This window comes from Canis lupus, chromosome 4 (genome assembly GCF_003254725.2).
Source record: "Canis lupus dingo isolate Sandy chromosome 4, ASM325472v2, whole genome shotgun sequence".
Classification (NCBI taxonomy): domain Eukaryota; kingdom Metazoa; phylum Chordata; class Mammalia; order Carnivora; family Canidae; genus Canis; species Canis lupus.
Genome location: NC_064246.1, coordinates 2,798,281 through 2,820,964, shown reverse-complemented (window position 1 = coordinate 2,820,964; position 22,684 = coordinate 2,798,281). Strand labels below are relative to the sequence as shown.

Here is a 22,684-nt window from a genome sequence, read left to right as displayed (position 1 = left end):
TCTTTGGTTGTTTACATATAACACATTCATCTCGCTTGTTTCTGTTTACTTAGGCTTTGACAAGCATAGTTGGCACAAAGCTCATGCTGTTATCCTATAACATTATGATGGTAAAGAATGTCAGAACCTCAAAGGCACATTTACACATCCTGTCTTATATGCCGACCTTTCTTCTTTTGAATCATTTGTAGGCGGGGCGGGGGGGAACCTCTAAGAAAACTCCTTAGATATCTAGTGAGAATCCCTCTGAACCAAATGATGAATAGAATAGGAAAAAATACATGTGCATCAAAGTCAAGTTGGAATGCCAGTACTCCAGCACAGCTGGTCCCCTCAGTGCTTCATGACTGGTCCCTAGACAACCCACAATGCAATATGGATTCCTACTCATGCTTCAGCAAAATAACAAATGTCCTGAACAATGAGGTGTCTCTGGAATGGTTGAAAATCACATGTTGAGTTGACAGATGCCAAGCATCTATTGTATGCATTATTATTATAATTATATATTTATGTCCTTCGTTTAATGAAGAATGTGAAACTTGAGCATAATGATAGGAATAGGGCCAGATTACTGATTAGCTTTTATCACAGAGATGCAAAACCTGATGCCCCTATTATAGCTAGTAGCAAGGTTGGGTGAGTTCAGGAGTAACTTTGAGAAGACATTAGACTGAGTACACATCCCTAGTGCCATTCTCCTACTTTGTAGTGTACAGGGTGAGGGAATATGCTCTGGACTCTTGAGTTCCCCAGAAATCTCCAGAAGAAGCAGCCCTGTCAATCCCTATTCTGTATTGTGAAAATAGAGTCAAAGCTGGTAAACCCCAGTGGACTATCTCAGATAGGGCTCACAGGTGTATATTTGTTGCATGTACCCACAGAGGGGCTCTGAATGCTGTATGGACCCCTGGTGGATAGTTGCTCTTTGTCTCTATAGTTGGGAAGCACAGTTGGTCTCATTGTGAATGAATGAGCTTGATGTTGATTGGCTTCTTTCTCAAGCCTAACTAAGCAGAAGAGTGGGAGTTTGCTAGTATATCCACTGATAACACCTCAGTCCAAAAAGGGGAAAAAATTCAGTTCAGTAAAGAGGAATTAGTTATCTGGTGGTAGAAGTCCTTTTTGAGTAAAAACGATGGTACCTGTTAAAACATCATACAGCTTTGGGGCAGGAAAAGTAGAAACACTGAAGGAAACGCTTAGCACTCTAGCAAAATATAATTTAACAAAATATAATTTGGCAAAATAAAATCCCAGAGAAGTAAAAGAACCTGAACAGGCATATCACAATGAAAGACATTGGGAAAGTTTTCCAAGCTATAGCATGTACAAAGACAAAATCCAGCAGGAATTAGAGGCAAAAGGGAAAAAGTGTAAGGTGAGTAAGTGTTCTGATTGCCTCCCATGAAACAGAAGGCAAGTAATTTTTTTAAGATTTTATTTATTTATTTGAGAGAGAGACATAGTAAGAGGGAGAGAGAGAAGGAGCGAGCTAGAGTGGGAGTGCATGCAGGAGCCAGGGGGAAGGGGCAGAAGGAGAGGGAGAATCAAACTCCCCACTGAACAGGGAGCCAGGATGTGGGGCTCGATCCCAGGACCCCAGGATCATGACCTGAGCCAAAGGCAGACGCTTAACTGACTGAGCGACTCAGGTGCCTCAGTAATGCTTTTTAAAACTGAAAAATCAGGTAAAAGAGCTCTAAGATATTTAAAAAAGGAAAACAGTAGAGTACAATGAAATTTACTAAAATAAGGTGATAGAAGAGAGGGCATTTGGTGAGAAAAAAAAAAAAAGGAAAATACTACCATTGTCATCCTACATAATCCATCCCAGTAGAAAGAGGACAAGGCAACAAGAATCATGGACACACACAGCCACAGAAACCCACAATCAACAGAAATAATAGGCCACATAGCAAACAACTGGAAAACAGATAAATTTAAAAACAGAAAACCTAAAATATGACAGAGTGGAGGCCAGTGTGTTTGTCTTATCAGTATATAAAAATGGGCTAACATCACAATTTAAAATAAAAATTTCATAGTGGATCATGAAGTATAAGTTACACTGACATTAAGAGACACCTCCAAAACAATTTTATTTGGAAAGTTTGTACATTAAAAGATGGCTAAAGGAATACCAGGAAAATACAAACAGGAACAAAGGGTGTCATATTTAATATCAGATGAGAAGAAATTCAGGCACAAAAAAGAGTGAAACAAAAGTACTTAATGATATCAAAGAGTGCAATTCACTGAGGATGTAACAATTATCGAGTCCATGTACCAAATAAAATGATATAGTATTAATATTAGTATTAATATTCATTAATAATTCAATAATTGCTGCATTTCTACCTCTTGTAAGTCTGCCAAGAGAGCTGAGCACTCTCTGTAACTGATATCACTGAGTATCAGGACACCCAGGTGGGAGAACCAAGGACAGAAGGGATGAGTCATTTGTCCAAGTCACTGGGCTGGGAGCATAGAAGAGCCATTGGACAGGAGGTTATCTCTGCCCCAAACTGCCTGTCCAGGATCGGTTTAAAGAACTACAGCTCAGCTGCAGGCTTGGAACCCTGAACCGACTAGTTTACTCATCCCCCCAACTCCCTTGTCTGGCTGCCACAGGAGTCTGGAGATGTGCCCTGGAGATGTGCCCTTCACCTTGCAGGGCCTCACACAACTGAAATACCACCCCGCTTGTCTATAGGCTGCCAGGCAAAAATTCCCTTTTGCTGTAGAAATCTGAATACTGAGTTCATCTTTCTGTTTTCATTATATCTGTAACAACCATATTCCAGTGGCCTCCAAAAATCCTGTTGCTATAGAAATCTGAATATTGATGCTATCTTTCTCCTTTTATTCTTTCTATAGTAATCTTGATTCTCCAGGAGGTAAATGGATGCATGTGGCAAAACGGGCTAAGTTATTCAAACAGATATTGGAAATATAAAAGAGAAATGTATATTAACATATTTTTAAACTTTCTTGTGTACATATAGCCACTGAACTAACAGTTTAATTTTTCTTAATGAAGGGAGGTTGTTTTACTGATATAAAATAAAACCTGTGCAAGCTAACTTCATCATTCTTTATCATGGCAAAAAAAAATAGGAAAAGACTCAGATAGTCAACATATATAGTTGGTAGCTAAGTTGGTATTAGCCCTCAGAATATACTGATCTTGAAAGATATCCATTGTAATACTATTGGATTTTTTAAAAAGGTAGATTGTAATATAGTTTTAAAAACTTATTTTTTTACTTAAAAAATAAATTCTTGTGTGTTTGTGTATGATTATATGATATATGTAGAAGGATCTACAGTAGTCTTTTAATTTTGAGTACTTTAGAAGATCAGATGGAAGGCATATGAGACTAAGTGTAGGGGAAATTTTTTATTTAAGTTTTAAAAAACAAATCTCTGGACTATTTTGCTTGTTACAACAATAGCCATATTTCTTTTGCAACAATCAGTTAAAGAAGAAAACAATCATTGCATTGACATTCTTGGACATAGGTTTTATGCACTTTTTTTTTTGATGGATGTTTAGAAATGGAAGTACTCAAAAAAATAGTACCTTTTGAAACATTTTCCTCCAAATATGTCTGCTAATTTTCTGTCAGTATTAGAGTATAGCTGGCATTTGAAAATGTGTTACTAGCTAGATCTTTCTTCTGTGCTCAAGGATTCTGTTTCTGGATTTTGGCAACTTTGTATTGTCATAGATTACACTAGTAGAGAGCAAGGATCCCAATGAAAGTACTTCTTAACGAATTATTCAATTTCTCTGAAGCTAATCTCTTATTAAATCATTCTAATATGAAAGTAGTTAATAATTCACTGTCCTGTACTCTACTTTTTAAATTCACCATGATAATTATATATGATAACATGGTTGAGAGTACTGAAGGTAGAGGAAAAAGCTAGGAAAATATTTTATTTCTACAATCACAGAATTTTCATTTTAAGATCACTGGCAGATTAGATAATAACATTCTTTCTATGATATAGAAATAGTAACTCTATCATTTCTTTCGAAAATTGCTTTTTTATTATGTATAATAGTCATAGAAGAATTTTAAAGGGAATTAAATAATGTAGCAAGGATAAAATTATATTCCCTTACTCAGAAGCAACTATATTGTGTGTATGTGTGTGTATTTCAGTTATTGGCAAATATATACATTTTTTGATATTTAAAAAGGGCTAATTATTAAAATCGAAATCTATGATGAAAGTTGTTTTCTGCAGTTACATAACAAAGAAGCATTGAACTTAGAAACAACTGAAACAGAACGAAAGTCTCTAATTATAAATGAAATTCTATATTTTTAAAATAAGATGTTCTTATATTGTCAAGATTTTAGAGAAAATAGTGTGAATAGATTCTCTGGTCCCTTTTTTTTTTTTTTTTAAATTTTTTTTTTTAATTTATTTATAATAGTCACAGAGAGAGAGAGAGAGAGAGAGAGAGGCAGAGACACAGGCAGAGGGAGAAGCAGGCTCCATGCACTGGGAGCCTGACGTGGGACTCGATCCCGGGTCTCCAGGATCGCGCCCTGGGCCAAAGGCAGGCGCTAAACCGCTGCGCCACCCAGGGATCCCCTCTGGTCCCTTTTTTAATTACGATATTTGATCATGGACACTGGTCTTTGAAATAAATGTTGAGTTCACTTAAAGGTGTGTGCATATGTATGTATTACGTATATCTATTCACTTAAAGATGCTTTTTTTTTTCTTTAGTGCTTTTGACAGGTTAAAAATGCTTGTCATATCTTTACATATTTTATTATGTTAGTTTCCAATAAAAATAATGAGTACTTCCAATAGTTAGTTAGTTTTAGTATTTATATCCAAAGTCTGGAAGTGCCACATAACTCATCGAAGCTTCAGTCTGTCATCTGCATAATGAAGATTAAAAATAGTATCTAAGCTCCAAAGGCTTGATCAAGGATTAAACAAGATAATGCACATAGGGTGCTTAGCACATTCCTTGGCATTTAATAAGCTGTTAGCTGTTATACTTATTTTCATTGTGTGAATGTGTACATTTTAAACATTTACATTCCAATATATTCCATTTATATTCCAATAGTTTCCAATAAAAATAATGAGTACTTCAGTTTCTAGAAGGCAAAGATTTCTTTTTGTAAAGCATTTCTTTGATTTTTAGTGTATTTTGAGTATATAATTAATAAATGACTTGATTGACATAACTATTGTATTGCAAATCAAGTATTAACTATTGATAAAAAATTGAACTTTCTAGGTCAGTTGAAAATATCAACTTTTATTTTAGATTTAGGGTATGGTTTTGGAAATTCTGAAGTAAAAATTGTTTGTACTTAAATTTACAGTCCCTTATCTGTGACAGTTGAGACCTCTTTGAAAGTATATTCTTAAAATTTAGCAAATCATTAAGATTATTCTTTCATAAAATTATAAGTGAAAGTGGCTTTAAAAAGTCATTCTACTAGTTAATATAAGAAGCAATTTTTTTCTTATTGTCATTGGGATATCTTTGACACTAAGATGAGCACTCAATACCCAATGTCAAATTCATATTTGACAGAAGACTCAACAATTGTTGATAATTATATATTTTCAGAATACACAGAATAAAGTGGAAAGTAGTTCATAATATAACCAGTGTTTTCTTTTATCCAGCTTTGTTGAGATATAATTATATATAATATTGTGTCACTATAAAGTATACAATGTGATGATTTGATACACGTGTATATTACAAGGTGATTATGTTGGTCTTCCACTAAAAACATTTGACATAATGAAAAATTCAGTTTGATTTGTATAGATTTTCTTAGGCCAAGTATTCTTCAGTTTCTCCCCCCCAAGATATAATTTTTCTTTAGTTTAATACCCACTAAAATATTCTCCTGTAGGTTTCCCTCCAGTTTTCTCTTTCCCACACACCCTGAACAAAAACCTTCTGCTACTGAAATGATAAAATATCAACCTCAAATAAGACTGCCATTGAAAAAAAAAAAAAAGACTGCCATTGAGATGACAGGAATTATGGATCATATCATACAGTAGACATAGAACAAAACATTTTCACGACATAGTTGTTAGTATGTCATTTTTATTTGGAATTTTTAAAATTTTTGGTTCAAAAAATGTTTAAGATGTTTTAAAATGTACACATTCACACAATGAAAATAATTATAACAGCTAACAGCTTATTAAATGCCAAGGAATGTGCTAAGCACCCTATGTGCATTATCTTGTTTAATCCTTGATCAAGCCTTTGGAGCTTAGATACTATTTTTAATCTTCATTATGCAGATGAGAGACTGAAGCTTGGATGAGCTATGTGGCAGTTCCAGACTTTGAATATAAATACTAAAACTAAAACCCTCTTTAATAAGAAAATTAAATATTTAATAATAATAATGATAATGGCAGATAGAAAAGATGTTGCTCACCTATGATCATCTGACTATTATGGTTATTTAGTGATTGATTAAATATCTAAAAAATAAAAGCAAAGTGAGAATTTGAGTATTTTTTCTTATCAAAATAGTTATACAAAGTCATCAATGGAGATGGATTTTGTGTTTAGTCAGAATTAAAATCAAAATAAATTTTTTCAGTCCCCCTTTCTCAAGGGATGTTGATAGAAAATAATGCCAACTGTGGGTTTATAGAAGATACAGAAATTCAGATACAGTTTTTATGCTGATCCTTCTTAGTGACAGTCAGCCCAAGAATGAGCTGAGCTCATTGAACTCTTCTGTGGTTAAGACAAGATGTATCAAAGTTCAACCAGAGATGCAGAACCAGCATGAGATATGTTTATATTAAGGGATTTTTATTATGAGATTGTGAAGGCTGGTTAGGTAAATCTGGAGTTCATCATGCAAATGGCTGGAAAGAAAGATCATGATTAGGGTAGAACCCCGTGGACACTAGCTGCTTGCAGTCTCTGAGCTCAGGGAAAACCTAAGCCCTCTTTAAAGGGCTCACCTGATTAACTTTCACTCATCCAGGTTATTGGCTCACAGTCAACTGAATACAGACCGTAATTACATCCCCAAGATTTTTTCACCTTTGACATGTAATGTAATCTAATCATGAGTGCTGTCGCATCCTATTCCTTGGCCCAACCCATGTTCAGGGGGTAGGGATTACACAAGGCTTTCCCTAAGGTACTTTGATCTTGTTTCACTGCTGCTATGGAAGCTCCTCAAAGACCCTTCCAGAACAAGCAGTTTTTTTAAAGCCCTTCTCTCTACAAACCCACACACCAGAGTGTCCCCTCATGAGATTTCTGAACAACAGGGATCAAGAAAATTATGTATTTTTTATAGTCTTGCTTTGGATGGGCAAAGCTTGGCCTGGCCTATCTGTTCCAGTAATTTCTCTGACCCTTTTGCATTTTTACACTCCCAGTTCTCAGTGAGCAACTATCTTGTGTTTAAGTGTGGCACCATAATGAAGCCAAAAAGAAATTTGACGTTTTAATTTTCCTAACTTTAAATATTATTTGTCTTAAGGAGAACTGGCTATTACAAAAACACTTCATCCTTTAAGAATAAAGGCCTTTCCCTCCCCCTTCCTATCTGCCAACTTTACAGAATAATTTGGAAGGATTTAAGGATGATTTCAATTAATGCTAGATGAATCTCTCTGAACTACCTTATCCATATAATAAAAACATAATCCTATATGACTACTTTAAAAATTTTAATGAGCCTCAAGGTGCCTGGGTCATTTAGTATTTGGGTAGCTCAGCTGGTTAAGTGTCTGACTCTTGATTTTGGATCAGGACATGATGTTGAGGTCATGAGATTGAGCCCCACGTGGGCTCCATGCTAGGTGTGGAAACTGAAAGAGAAAGATTCTCTTTCTCCCTCTGCCCCCTGCCCCATGTCTTAATGAGCTTCATTTGGTATATCTAATGCCTATGTATCACTTAATACAGACAGTTATCAGAAATAATTTTGGCTTTATAGGCCAGTTTGGTATGCCCAGTGCCAAAATAACCACTTAGTATTTTTCATGCTGATCTTTTTTACTTCTAGAACCATTTTGATATTGTTTAGGAAATTAGATTTTCTAAACATTCATAAGTGGAATTATTTGAATGTTAGGATTGGGAGTAGTTTATAAATATATTTTTTGTGGGAAATCTGATGAGGTAGGTGATTTTCTTCCAAAAATTTATTCACTTAGTAAATCTTTATTAAGAATCTGTTATTTGCAGGTACCATTCTGCTTCTAGGTAGATGGGCCATTGAGGTGAAGGAACCAGGCATATGATTCTTGCCCTTGGAAAAGCTAATTTATAGTCAAATAAGAAAGAAGGCAATTTCAGTAAAATGCTAGCATTTCTTTCATAGTTGAAGTATAGCATGCTGTGGTTGTCCATGAATCAAAAGAGAACATGTTTATCCAGAAAATCATCTAAGGGTAAAAATAGAAGTCTTTTCAGGAACTCTAGACTGTGTCAAAGAGAGTTGTTTCTTTTTTGAGCATTTTTATGGTTCTCAAATCTCAAGATTATTCTTATATTTGACTATTTAAGAATTTATGGATGTTAGTAAGTGCTAAAATAATGAGGATCTAAACGTCCTCAATTAAATGGAGGTGGTATGGGGATTAAATATTATATGTCTTTTGAGGAAAGTTTCTTTTTAATGGCTAAGTGCTTATTATGTCACAGCACTTTGAAAAGCAATCTGCTCTTGGGGACACCTGCATGGTGCAGTTGATTAAGGGTCCAATTCTTGATTTTTGCCTCAAGTTATGGTCTCAGGTTGTAGGATTGAGCCCCGTGTCATGCTCTGCACTCAACACAGAGTCTGCTTGGGATTGTCTCTCCCTATGCATCTGCTCCCCACCACATGCAAATGCACACATGCACTCTCTGTAAATAAATAAATAAATAAATAAATAAATAAATAAATAAATAAAATAAATAAATAAATAAATAAATAAATAGATAGATAGATAGATCTTTTAAAAAAAATCTGATTTTGAGACTGGAAAATTTCTATTGATCTGCTTTCAACTTCCTTGACTCCTTAGTCTGTAGTTTCAATCTGATGTTAAGCTGATCCAATTAATTTTATATTTCAATTTTTGTTTCTGTTTTGCTATTACATTTCATTTTATATAGTTTCTCAACTGAGATTCCCATCAGTTTATTCATTATGCATATGTTTTCCTTTATGTCCTTGAATGTTTTTTATATTTGTAATAGTTGCCTTAAAGTCCTTCTCTGCTAATTGTAAGGGCTATCTCTGCATCATTTCTGTTACCTGTTACTACTTTTTCTTTGGTATGGGTCACATTTGGTTTTGTTTTTTTAATTTAGTATAGGTCACTTTTTCTTGTTTTTCTTGTCTACTTGTTTTTGACAGTATATACTGCATATTAGAAATGATACATTATAGAGACTCTGAATTTTGTGGGACCTTTTTGTTTTTTTTTTTGTTTTGTTTTCTAAAGAGTATTTTGGTTTCAGCAGGCAATTCACCCTGTTGGACTGAACCTCCAGCTTTGTTCTCTCTTTTTGTAGTGGGCAGTTGCTTGTATTTCTGCTTACTTATTTTAGCTTTCATCTCTCATTCTGTAGGGCATAGTTTAGTGTTCAAAAAGAATTTGGGTAAATTTATAAGCAGACTTTGCAGATATTTTTTTTTTGGCCTGGGATTTAGCTCATCTAATGTTCTGGCTGCTTTTTGAGCCCTCAAGTGTGTGCTCTGATATCTCAAGCCAGTAAAGCAGAAGATTTCTTTTGCCTGAGCTGTAGGCTGACAAATAGGCAGGGCATGCCCGACAGCCAAAGGCAGCTTTTAAAAATATCACTTGGGTACTGTTTTCCTTTAGAGAGAAAAATATTCTCCAATTTCTCCCTGCTTTTGGTCCCTTTCAATGATCTTCAGATAGATTCTGGAGAGTATTTTTTTTTTCTAAATTGTATAATTGTTATCTATGATCCAACTCTACTGTACTCTGTCATTTCCTAAAGCCAGACGAAATAAAACAAAAACAGAAACAAAAGAATGAAAGAATGAAAAAAAACCCCAAAAGAATAAAAGAAGAATGAAAAAAAGTCAAAAAGTGATACCAAAACTATAAAGGCTGCTGATTTTGATACAGAGTAGCTAATACAGAGTATTAGTAAAACTATTACTTGCCTGATTTGGACACTGTATTTCTAGTAATACGGGCTAATTTTAGTAGGTGTCACATTCTTGACTCATGTTTATGCTTAGGTTTATAGTCGTTCAAAGTATCTAGATTATTCTCACCTGAATTTCTCTACTCCTAAACCTGACTTACAGAAAATGACAGGAAATAAAAGAAGGAAACATGAATGGCCTTTATTCTCTCATACAGTAAATAATCACACTACTTTTTTTTCTAATGTTACTTTGGCAGTTTTTCCCTGACCTGAGGATCAGAGATTGTTACTAAAACAGTCTTCAGGAAATGTCATGATTAAAACTTCTTTTTTTTTTTTTTTTTTTTTTTTTTTTTATGATTAAAACTTCTAACCGGAGAGTAATGTGGACTACTTCATAAAAGCCAGACAAAGCATAACTTTACAATGAGGAATTGTGGCTTCGCAAAGCACAATCCAAACTCTATAAATAGACTACCAACTAATTCCTTTGGATAAAGGAAAAACAAAAAGTAAGAATGTTAGAGGCTCATTGTTTTATTCAGAGGAGATAATTACATTGTTATATTTTACCCTGGAATTTAATTTTCCCATTGATAGGTTTGGTGTAAGTGGATTAGTAGTTTATCTTGTTTGATAGAATGAAGTTGGAAAGGCTTAATTATCTGTTTTATGGAAGATTCTTAGAAGAGTGTCCCAAGTTATTTGCATAATGGTTAAATCAACTTATAATTGTATTCATTTCCTTGTATGAACTTGACCTTCTGTATTAAAAATTTCAGTTCACTTTAGTTTTCAAATGTTGGAATGTTCATAATCATTTTAGAGTTATAAGTTATTTAGTACAACATCAAATGACAGGAACAAAATCTACCAAAATTTTGTTTTCCTTGAATTACTCCTTTTTGAATAACAGCCATAAGGTTTACTGCAATCTAATCTTCAAAAACATTTGTGTAACTATTAGTAATTTCCAACTAATTGTGTAATTATTACTCCAAGCAAAACTTCAAAAACACTTGTGTAACTATTACAAAAGCCAAATAAGGAAAGACACAGGTGAGATTTAAATTAAATTTAACAATGAAAGACCACAGAGAAGAATAAGAAACCGCAAAAAGAGGTACAGAAGCAAAAAGAACATTGGATTTTTTTTCTTTATTTTTAAGGACTATATAGAATTTCAAGCTATCATGGGGCCTGAAGACTAGAATTCAGTGTGGGAGGGAAAACTGAAAGAACACATTAAAGGAAGAAGCATCAAAATAAGTATATCTTGTTGGTGTCAGATGATTCATTGTTCTTAGCACAGGGAGCTTAACCTAGTAAGCTCCTACAGGGAACGAATATTTCCATAGTCCACATTGGAAGTTGTAGTTGTGGAAACTGAATTATCGCTTTGATCAGTTCAAAAGAAATTATCACTATTATTACCGTCCTTAGTAACATCACCATCAACATTGCCAACACCCCATATTTATGGTCAGAATCATGAAAATGTATGTAAGTGTTCATTTTATCCCAGGCACCCAGCTGAAAACTTTATATGCATTATCCATTTTTTCTGATACTACAGGCAAGATACTTTTGTTAGCTTTATTTACAAGTGAGAAACCTAAGGCTTAAAAGGTTTAATTAAATCGTCTTAAGGTCACAGAAGTAATCAGAGGCAGAGATTGAACTCAAAAGTGGATTTTCTGTTTCCTTAAACCTATGCTCTTAATCACCAATAATGGGAAAAAAAACTGGAAGTCTGAGCTACTAATTTTAAGATGTCTGGTTTGGAGTTTGCCATGAAGCAATATAAAATTTTATGTTATGGCCAAAATAATTTTCTACCAGTATGAATAATTCAAGGTAGTTTATTTATCTTTATAATTTCCCACTTTGATTTTCAGTATCAGTTGAACTGCTGGAATAGAGTACTTAAAAATTTTTTTTTTATTGGAGTTCAGTTTGCCAACATATACCATATCATGCTCATCCCGTCAAGTGCCCACCTCAGTGCCTGTCACCCAGTCACCCCACCCCCTGCCCACCTCCCCTTCCACTACCACTTGTTTGTTTCCCAGAGTTAGGAGTCTCTCATGTTCTGTCATCCTCACTGATATTTCCCACTCATTTTCTCTCCTTTCCCCTTTATTCCCTTCACTATTTCTTATATTCTCCAAATGAATGAGACCATATAATATTTGTCCTTCTCTGAATGACTTACTTCACTAAGCATAATACCCTCCAGTTCCATCCACGTTGAAGCAAATTGTGGGTATTTGTTGTTTCTAATGGTTGAGGAATATTCCATTGTATATATAGACCACATCTTTTTTATCCATTCATCTTTCGATGGACACTAAGGCTCCTTCCACAGTTTGGCTATTGTGAACATTGCTGCTATAAATATTGGGGTGCAGGTGTCCTGCTGCCTCACTGCTTCTGTATCTTTGGGGTAAATCCCCAGTAGTGCAATTGAGTACTTGACCATTATTATTTTATTTTTTATTTTATTATTTTTTAAAGATTTTGTTCATTTATTCATGAGAGAAGCAGAGGGAGAGAGAGAGGCAGAGACACAGGCAGAGGGAGAAGCAGGCTCCATGCGAGGAACGCGATATGGACTCGATCCCGGGACTCCAGGATCATACCCTGGGCTGAAGGCAGATGCCAAACCGCTGAGCCACCTAGGGATCCCAAACCATTATTATTTTAAAGGATGTCAGAGGGCTGAATTTTTCAAGGAGCATATTTACAAAAAGGCAAAGTTCTTTCAATATAAACTACTATTTTTAGAACTTTTGCTTATCTTTTTTTCCTTTTTCTCCTCTAGGAAAAATTGGATGTGGGTGTGAGAAAAGAAGTAGATGGCATGGGGACATCTGAAATAAAATATGGAGACTCAGTATGCTATATACAACATATAAATACAGGCCTATGGCTTACCTACCAGTCTGTGGATGTAAAATCAGTGAGAATGGGATCCATACAACGTAAGGTAAGATTATGTAAGAACACAATTCATAGTAGCCATTTTTTATGACAAAAAACACAAATGCCAAGACAAAAAGAAATAGCTAACAATTTGAGCCACCTGCTAAACATCATTATTGACATGCAAAAAGGTCAAATCTCACCATAGTAATCTCTCTGGTTTTTGTGAGGTAAACTATGCTGGATATTACAACACAGCTTTAAATATTAAGCCCAGAAGTATACTCTTTTCTGGATCCTATCCTAGTCTACCTACTTCAGTTTGTTCTCCTTGCTTCTGCTAGGGATATGTTTCTAGAATGCAGGAGAGTTCATGCAGCCCAGCTGCTAAGTCTTCCACTGAGAATCTGTTGCTTTCAAAGCAGGTGCTATACTTCTGGATAGTGATATGATACCCTTCCTGACCTGCCTCTTACCTCATCTGTGCCCCGTTCTCTTATTCTTTGTCCAATCTCTAGACAGTATCTTTGGTTTTCCCAGCCCACCACTTGGACTACATTACTTTTACTTCCTCACAAAAATTTGGCTTTGAAAAAAATGTCTATTTAGATCATCTGTCCATTCTGAGATCAGATTATATTTTTGTTGTTATTGACTTCTGTGAATTCTTTATTTATATAGGATATTAATCCCTTATCAGATACATGATTTGCAAATACCTTCTTGCATCTAGTAGGTTGCTGTTCATTTCGTACACATGAAATTAATATGGTATGCTGGTCGATTATAGTTCAGTAAAAAGCCAACAAACACAATATGGGTTCTACATTTCTGTGCTTTTGCATACACAGTGCAAACTGTGTTCAACAACTGTGGTACCCCAACGCAGTCAAAATTTATGTTTAACTTTTGTCTCCTTCCAAAACTTTACTAATAGCCTATTGCTGATGGGAAGCTTCACTGAAAACATAAACAATTAACACATATTTTGTATGCTACATGCATTATATACCGTATTCTTACAATAAAGTAAGCGAGAGAAAACAAAATATTAAGAAAATCAGAAGAGAAAATACATGTATAGTACTATACAGTATATTTTGAAAAAAAAATCCACATGTGAGTACCCTGTGTAGTTTAAACCTGTGTTATTCAGGGGTCAACTGCACTCCACTCTTTCCTCTCTTTGGAATGCCCTTTAAAACTTTTTTTCTCCACCCAATTTCTACCTGTCCTCCAGAGGTTAAATTTTTTTTTTTAAGATTTTATTTATTAGAGAGAGAGTGTGCATGATGGGAGGCAGTGCAGAAGGAGAGGGAGAAGCACACTCTCCGCTGAGCAGGGAACCTAATCCTAGGACCCTGAGATCATGACCTGAGCTGAAGGCAGATGCCTAGCCGGCTGAGCCACCCAGGTGCCCCCAGAGGTGAAGTTTAAAGATAATTTGAAAACTTATTCTGAATGTCTCAGCTTATTTCCTATGTCCTCCTTTGTGTTCTCATAATATTTGTGTATGACTTATTAAGTTTTATTTGAGGTCCTGTGCTATTTCACTTACTAGGCTACCTTTCTCCTCTTTCTCTCCTACCTCCCTTCCTCCCTCCCTTGATCTCTCCCCCTCCTACCCACCATTTGTGAACTTCTTTAAGGGCAAATATATAGTACTAAATTTTACACCAACATGTAGCACAGTGCACAGAACCAAAAAACAAGACAACGATTACTTCTCTAAATGTTGGAAAGACTATAGTGGGGCAGAAATCTTTATTTTCAGTATGGATTGTTTAATTGTGTTTTATTGTGATCTCTTTGGAGTGACCAGCACTGATTTTAGTGAGGTTGGAGGCTGATTCTCCTTTGAGGGAGTTGTCTTAATGCATCACTCTACTATCTTAGAGCTTTGGGTGGACAGCCAGGGACAGCTCTCCTGCAGACCCACATAATCTTTGTGAAGAGATGATCACTTGTCTTTGAGGTCTTTGATCTAGGCTTATAAATTTAAATGTGTTTGTTTGTATGCAGTATTGTAAACCATTTATTATTTCCTATGACTGAGCTTAGCTGAATTTAACGTTTTATGATGGGAAATTCAAATATATGCCAAGGAAACAAAATAGTATGCTGAGCCCTGGTGTATCTATCCTTCACCTTCATCGTTTCTAGTGCTTTTTTATGCTTGTTTCATTTACAGTTCTGCATCCTTGCCATGTTCTGCTAAATTATTACTGTTACCTATGTGGAATTTTTAAAGGTAGTATCTAAATACACTGAAATGCCAAAAGATTATGTGATCCACACAAGTGATGATGTGGCAGGAGAAAGTTCCATTTCAGCAGAAAGTCGCCCAGCGTTCCTGTCCAGCTCATCTTCCTGCCCCTTCTTCCCCAGGCGCAACTGCTTCTGTAACATTTTCCCACCATAGGTTAGTTTTGCCTGGTGCAGAACTTCATATAAAGGAAACTATGTAGCACCACTCTTTGGTATAAAGCTTCTTCCATTCAGCAAAATGCCTTTGACTTTTGTCCCAAGTTATGGTTATTTGGAACCAAAGGATTCAGGCTGCTTCTTGAGGTCCTCAGAAGACAGAGGTTAGAGTAGGTTCATTTCACAGTCTAAGGGGGGAGGGACAGAAAGGAAAGGACATGTTTTCCTTCAGTTTTTTAGTTTCTTTCTCGGGAAATAAGCTCGTTCCACTTCTCCATATTGGCTGTCCTCGTTCTGTATTCTTATCTTTCTTCCTTATTTCCAGATCTTGCTTCCCAGATTGTCCTCCAGATCACTCATTTTGTTGTGTTTGGTGCTATTCTCAAGTTCTCTCAGTGTCTTTGAAATTGTACTTTTCTTGTAATTTTTCATGATTTCACCCTCAGTCACTTTTTATGTCAACGTTCCATTTTTCATTGTTCTGATTATTCATCTCAGGCGTTTTCTTACTGTGAACCTTCACTCCTGTTTCACAGAATTTATACCTTCTTGCATCCTACAGGTAATTGAAATAGTTCATATATGTAAGTTATATCCTGCTACTCCTGTTTTTTATGGCTTCTTAAAAACTTAGTAATTTTTGCTGAATTTTTATCAGTTAAAGAAATTATAAATCATGTTTTAATGGCCTTCAATTTGTTGATAAATAAGGTAATGAGTATTATAATATTGAAGAATCCTTAAAGGCATAGACAAAACCCTATTTGGCCATAGTCTATTATGCTTTTGAAATATTACTAGATCTTATTCACGTTTTCTTTAGAATTACTACATGTATATTCAGAGATAAAATTAATTTTTGTTTGTTAGGGATATTGGAATTTCATGAAATTTTCATATGTCACAAAATACATTTTTTGAGTCTTTTTTAACCATTTAAAAATGTAAAATTCACTTAAAGCTCACAGACTGTACTCAAAAATGGCATAGTTTGCTGACCTCTGATCAGGACCAGTTTACCATGAAAAAAAATCTCTGTTCTTTGAAGATTCATTAGAACTCACATGTAAACCTAGGATCTTTTATATATTAACTCTTATACTTCCCTTTCTAGTATCTTCTAAATAAGCCAATCTCATCAAATTTTCTACTTTATTTGATTCTTGATTTGCTAGGAAGCCATCCATTTCCTCTGGGATATTAATTTACATTATTTTGCCATTGAGTTGTATATAATATTGATTTATGACAGTGCTACGATTTTGCTGTCTTTTGTGTCTTATATCTTATTCTGTTTTTTTTTCTTCTTTTTAAAATTTTATCTTTAGCCTGGCTTGTGAAAGGTTTATTTATTTTATTTGTCTTCTCAAAGAATCAAATCTTGGTTTATCCATCCTTTTTAGTACTTGGTTTTTAGTTCATTAGTTCCTCTTTTTATCTTTATGAATTCCACTTCTCCACTTTATTTTTCTTTTTTTTTGTCTTACAATGAATAATATGTTCCTTCATTTTAATCATTTTTTCTTTGTCAATGAAGACATTTAAGACAATGAAGAATTGCCTTTGAATATGGATGTAGCTCTGTCTCATTGATTTTGGTCTGAGGAGTTCCTCTTTACACTGCTTTTCAGATAGTGTATAATTTTGGTTCTAGTTACTAATTTTAGTTCAGTACCCCTGCTTACATGTGCTGAAATGTCTTGCTACAGGCACTGAGTGAAGGAAGCTAGATACACATAGTCCCATTTATATGTAGAACACAATGGACTTTCTCTGTGAAGAGTCAGGAATGTGGGGAGCAGTATAGAGGATGGGGAACAGTAAGGGAGCCCTAGGGGTATCTTAAGGTTCTATAATGTTCTCTGTCTGGATTGAGGTGTTGATTACATGGTGCATTCACTTTGTGAAGTTCATTTAACTGTTCACCGAAGATTTCTACACTTATATTATTACTTTCATAAAAAGTTCAAAAGCATAAAGTCTAACAAAAGAATGAATAAGATAAAAGTGCATTTTTTAAAGAACTTAGATGCCTTAGAAACACTGATAGGTACTTATTTGAGTACAGTGTGTGTTCAGAACTGCTGTCTAACTGGCATACCAATGCAATGTTTTCCTTTATTGCTTTGTTCAGAGTTTGCTTAGATTGTGGTTCAGTCATTGAACATAGATATATGAGAATATTCTGGTGTCTGTTTTGTTCAACTCATTTACTGGTGAATTCTTTGAGAGAAGAACCCAATGAATATATTAAATGACTGGTTTGTAAGAGCATATTATTTTAAATGTACACATCAGCTTATTGCCCCTTGTCCCTGCCTTTTGATTCTATTTATTGTTATGGCTTACCTTTGGAGTTCACATCTTCTTAACACCCATTTAGAAAGGAGATGGTAGGGGCGCCTGGGTGGCTCAGTCAATTAAGTATCTGCCTTTGGCTCAGGTCATGATCCCAGGATCCTGGGTCAGCAGGAAGCCTGATTGTCCCTCTCCCTGTGCCTCCATCTCCCTCTGCCTGCTGCTCCCCCTGCTTGTGCGCTCTCTCTCTCTGTCAAATAAATAAACATAAATCTTAATAAAAAGAAAGGAGATAACGGGAGTAATGGTGTTAATTCTGTGTTTGTACAGGCTATTATGCATCATGAAGGTCACATGGATGATGGCTTAAATTTATCCAGATCTCAGCATGAAGAATCACGGACTGCACGAGTCATTCGGAGCACAGTTTTCCTTTTCAATAGATTTATAAGGTATGTTTTATTTTGCTGTAGTAGTAGTTTGACATTTTATTTCAATTTCCTTATTAGATTTACAAATACACAATTCTAAAATATACTATGGTGGTAAACCTATATAATTTGGTAGGTTGGCAGTACACATTTGAAAATGATAGATGATTTTATGTCTTTCATATAAATAAACTTTTAAAAAGGGAATGTGATTTTTAGAAATTGTGTGTGTAACTTATAATTCATAGCTGTAGTTCAGGATTATTTTATAAAACACCCTTGAGCTGGACCTATTTAAATTTCCTTTCACATTGAGGGTGATGAAACCTAGATGCTTTGTGAGTTTTGAATATTGATTGATTGATTGATTGGAGGGGCAGAGGAAGAGGGAGAGAGAGAATCTTAAGCATGCTCCATACTCAGTGCAGAGACCAATTCAGGGTTTGATTTCACAACCCTGAAATCATGACCTGAACTGGAATCAAGAGCTGAACACAAGCAACTGATCCACCCGGGTGCAGCTTGGAATGTATTTAAAAATGATTCTTGTAGTAACTAAGTTTTCCTACCTCATAATGGAAAACAGTTGCATATCTACAGACTAAATCAAGCTTGAGGTCAAAATGTTTTCTGGTAACATTATACCAATATACACTCTGGCTTGTGATGGATAAATCCTATATCTCTTTAAACTTGCCAATTTGATGGAAAGGCAAATTATGTGTGTATGTGTTTATATGTATATACCTATGTATGTATGTATTCATAATAATTTTTTAAGTTGAATTTATTCAGGAATTGTGAAAATAGTGGTAATTCATGTTTGTTGACCAGATTTATTTTTCTTAGTGATTTACCTATTATTTAATTAATCCTGTTCATATATATTTTTATATCTGTGAGTTTTACATACATGATCATTAGTATTTATTGAAAAGAGTTCTTGAATTAATATAGTTCTTCAATATATCTTAGAAACTTTGAAACATTTTATATAATTATAGAATATTATAAAGGGTAGGTTATTTTAAGTAAAATAATTTGATCCTTCTGTAATATTAATGAAAGCATCAAAATTCCTTAAAATCTCTGTCTTAATAATATTGGCACCTATATATTTTTAAAAGTAGATTATTTTTAAGTATTTGTTTTATTAATGTAGAGCTATTTACTATTAAGAGCCTAATTTAAAAAAAATGCATAGGCAGACTTCTGTTTCTTACTTACTTAGGGTGAAAGTCAAGGTAATTTAGTTTTCTTTATTTGTGTTTTCTTATGTAGTTTCTTTTCTTTTAAGATTTTATTTATTTGAGAGAGAGAGAGAAAGAGAGTGTACACTTGGATGGGGAGAGCCAGAGGGAGGGGAAGAGAATACTAAGCAGATCCTGCAATGAGCACAGAGCCTGACACTGGGCTCAGTCTCACAACCCTGAGCTCTTGACCTGAGGCAAAAGCAAGAGTCAGACACTTAAGTGACTGAGCCACTCAGGCACCCCCATAGGGTATTTCCTGTGACCCTTCTGGTTTCTGCCTGGTCAGGGTACTTGTGGTGGTGATGGTGGAAATGTGTGTGTGTGTTTGCATTTGTGTTTACTTTCTGAAAGTAAATTATATTAGGGAGGAATCTATTTGGTTGTAATATTGTTTAATCTTCAAAGTGCAAAATATAGAGAATTTGTGGCTTTAATTTTTGCTCAGATATAGTGTGATTCTACCACCTTTGGTTTTCCTCAATTATTTTTTGTCTTCATTTTTTTGTTCTTGATAAATTAAGATGGTGAATGTCTTTAAAGGAGATAGAAGTTGTAAAACTTAACAATTTGGGGGGGTTCTTGGATAGTATTTGACAAGAGATTTCTAGAAAATAATTGGATGGTTACATTGCTGATAGATATATTCAGCTTAATAACCTAAGAAGTGATGTTTCTTATTATTTCTTTTTACATTTAAAAATGTGGATACTGGGATCCCTGGGTGGCGCAGCGGTTTGGCGCCTGCCTTTGGCCCAGGGCGCGATCCTGGAGACCCGGGATCGAATCCCACATCAGGCTCCCGGTGCATGGAGCCTGCTTCTCCCTCTGCCTATGTCTCTGCCTCTCTCTCTCTCTGTGACTATCATAAATAAATTAAAAAAAAAATCAGTCATAAAAATGTGGATACTATATTTGATGGGGCACCTGGGTGGTTCAGTTGGTTAAGTGTCTTCCGTTGGTTTGGCTTGGGTCATGATATTGAGGTCATGGGATTGAGGGGTTTGCTGGGCTCATGCTGAGCACAGAGTCTGCTTGCCCTCCCTTGCCCCTCATCTCACTGGCTGCTCACACCGATGGGTGCTGGGCATGCATACTTGATTTCTCTCTATCTCAATAAATAAATAAATCTTTAAAAAATGTAGATACTATATTTGAATCACTTGAATTTCATTCACTTCAGTATGAGGAGAGTTGAGTTTGACTTTACTATAAACGTATTTATCATTTAACTGAAGTGTAATAGGATAAAATGTTTAGAACAGAAATATTTCATTGCATGTAAGTTTTCATTGTAATAGAGAAATCATTTTCTACTGAAAAGTCATTTCTATTACTTTTTGGGCAGAGAAAGACAGAGATGATAAAACTAGGCAATAGATAAATTCTATTGTAATTGATATGAAATTGCCAGCTAAAACTTTAGAAGAGTTGTATAGTTTTCCTATTTCTGCTGTTTATGAGGCTAAAGTCAACTATTTCAACATTATTTGTCATCTCTATGTAATTGATGATACATGTTAAATTATATTTGTGAGCAATGTAAATTCAAAGATAAGCTTATTCTCACTAATGAGGCCCTTACTGTTTTTAAAATGTAAGTTCTAAAACAGATAATTAACCAGGAACATTTCTTTGGAATAAAATATTGCCACATAATTTTGCTGATGCAGAGACCAGGAAAGGAAGTATAATATTTTATGCATTAAATTTTGTCATAACTAATATGAGTATTACTGTATCATCTATAGTATATGCATTCTCCCATCCTTTTATGGTGTCTGTTGTGTGCTTTTTAATAAACTTCTTATTTTGAAATGATTTTGATTTACAAATACCAGATTTTAAAGTTCTTTCCAGATACATTCAGAGCTATGAATTCTAAAACTCAGAATCTCAGAAAGCTTAACAAATTAACACATTGACATGCCAGTAATGTTTTTCTTCAAAGAAAACACAACACGATGTTTCTTAGTCCAATTATAAATACTTTTTTTCAGATAAAAGCATTTTAATATATTATTTTCCAATTAATAAGAAAAATTTAAAATAAACATCATTGGAATGTACTTTTAAACAGGCAGGAATTTTCAGAATGGCAGTGAGGGTCACTGATAGTGTAGGAGTTAACACTTCCTTCTCCCAAAACAAACAAACAAAAACAGAACAAGTGAAGTCAGAATCAGAAATCTGGGAAGCTGATCTTAATCCTTGAAGTGAATATAATGATTTAAAATGAAAATCAAGTGGTTCCTAAATATTGAGACCATTGGCTTTGTAGGAATTGGTTCTTTTTTTTTTTTTTTTAGGAATTGGTTCTTGAGGGCTTTCAAGTTTATGTCTAGATGTGTCTGTCTTCATATTGGTGGTTTTAATATAGCATCATATATACTTGACAAAATCAAGAATTTCTCATTTGAATATATTAATTATCACTGTTTGAGGGAAATGAGCACCTGGCTCATGGGTTCCTTTTACAGTGGTGCAGGGAGAGAGAGTAAAGCCTTAAATCCTCTGTGATCTAAAAAAAATAGTAAGATTGGGGATCGCTGATGTAGAAAAATGTTTGCCGTTTATTTAGGGGCCTCGATGCGCTCAGCAAGAAAGTGAGGGCCTCCACTGTGGACCTCCCTATAGAGTCTGTGAGTCTAAGTCTGCAAGACTTGATTGGCTACTTCCACCCCCCGGATGAGCACTTGGAGCATGAAGACAAGCAGAACAGATTGCGAGCTCTCAAGAACCGGCAAAACCTCTTCCAGGAAGAGGTGAGCTTCCACCAGCCTTCATTTCTTTCATGCCACCATCTCAGGAAAACAGCTGCTCTGGGGTGATGCGCTCTGACGGGTTTGCACTCTGAGCAGGTAAACTATGGCCTGAGAACCGGGCTTACAGGAATCCTGCAATTATCTTTCTTTCTCTGTCGGGGAGTGGGGAGTGCTAGTTTAGAAAAACGGAAGTCTACACTCCCCTGGCAAAGGATGTTCTATTTTGCTGTTTGCTGGGCCTTTATACTGATCGTTCACTGCACTGCACTTTGCTTCCTGTTTGTTATATAAACACAGCCTCTTAAAGTGTCTAAATGAATACAGGCTTTGACAAGCAAGAAGATTTGTAGACTGTTCAGCAGGTTCTTGAGGCCCCTTGGATGTGCCTGAGGGTCCGCAGGGAGTTTTACATTGGGAGGGAAGCTGCCC

General features: G+C 35.1%; 1 protein-coding gene across 1 annotated transcript in view; it reads left to right on the top strand.

Moving 5' to 3' along the window:
- The window catches only part of RYR2 (ryanodine receptor 2), a 727,453-nt gene that overhangs the window by 346,164 nt on the left and 358,605 nt on the right, over positions 1-22,684 (top strand). Inside the window, exons 13-15 of the mRNA XM_049108740.1 lie at positions 12,987-13,151; positions 18,140-18,261; positions 22,072-22,255. Of these exons, the coding sequence (XP_048964697.1) occupies positions 12,987-13,151; positions 18,140-18,261; positions 22,072-22,255 (471 nt within the window). The remainder of the gene's footprint in view (positions 1-12,986; positions 13,152-18,139; positions 18,262-22,071; positions 22,256-22,684) is intronic.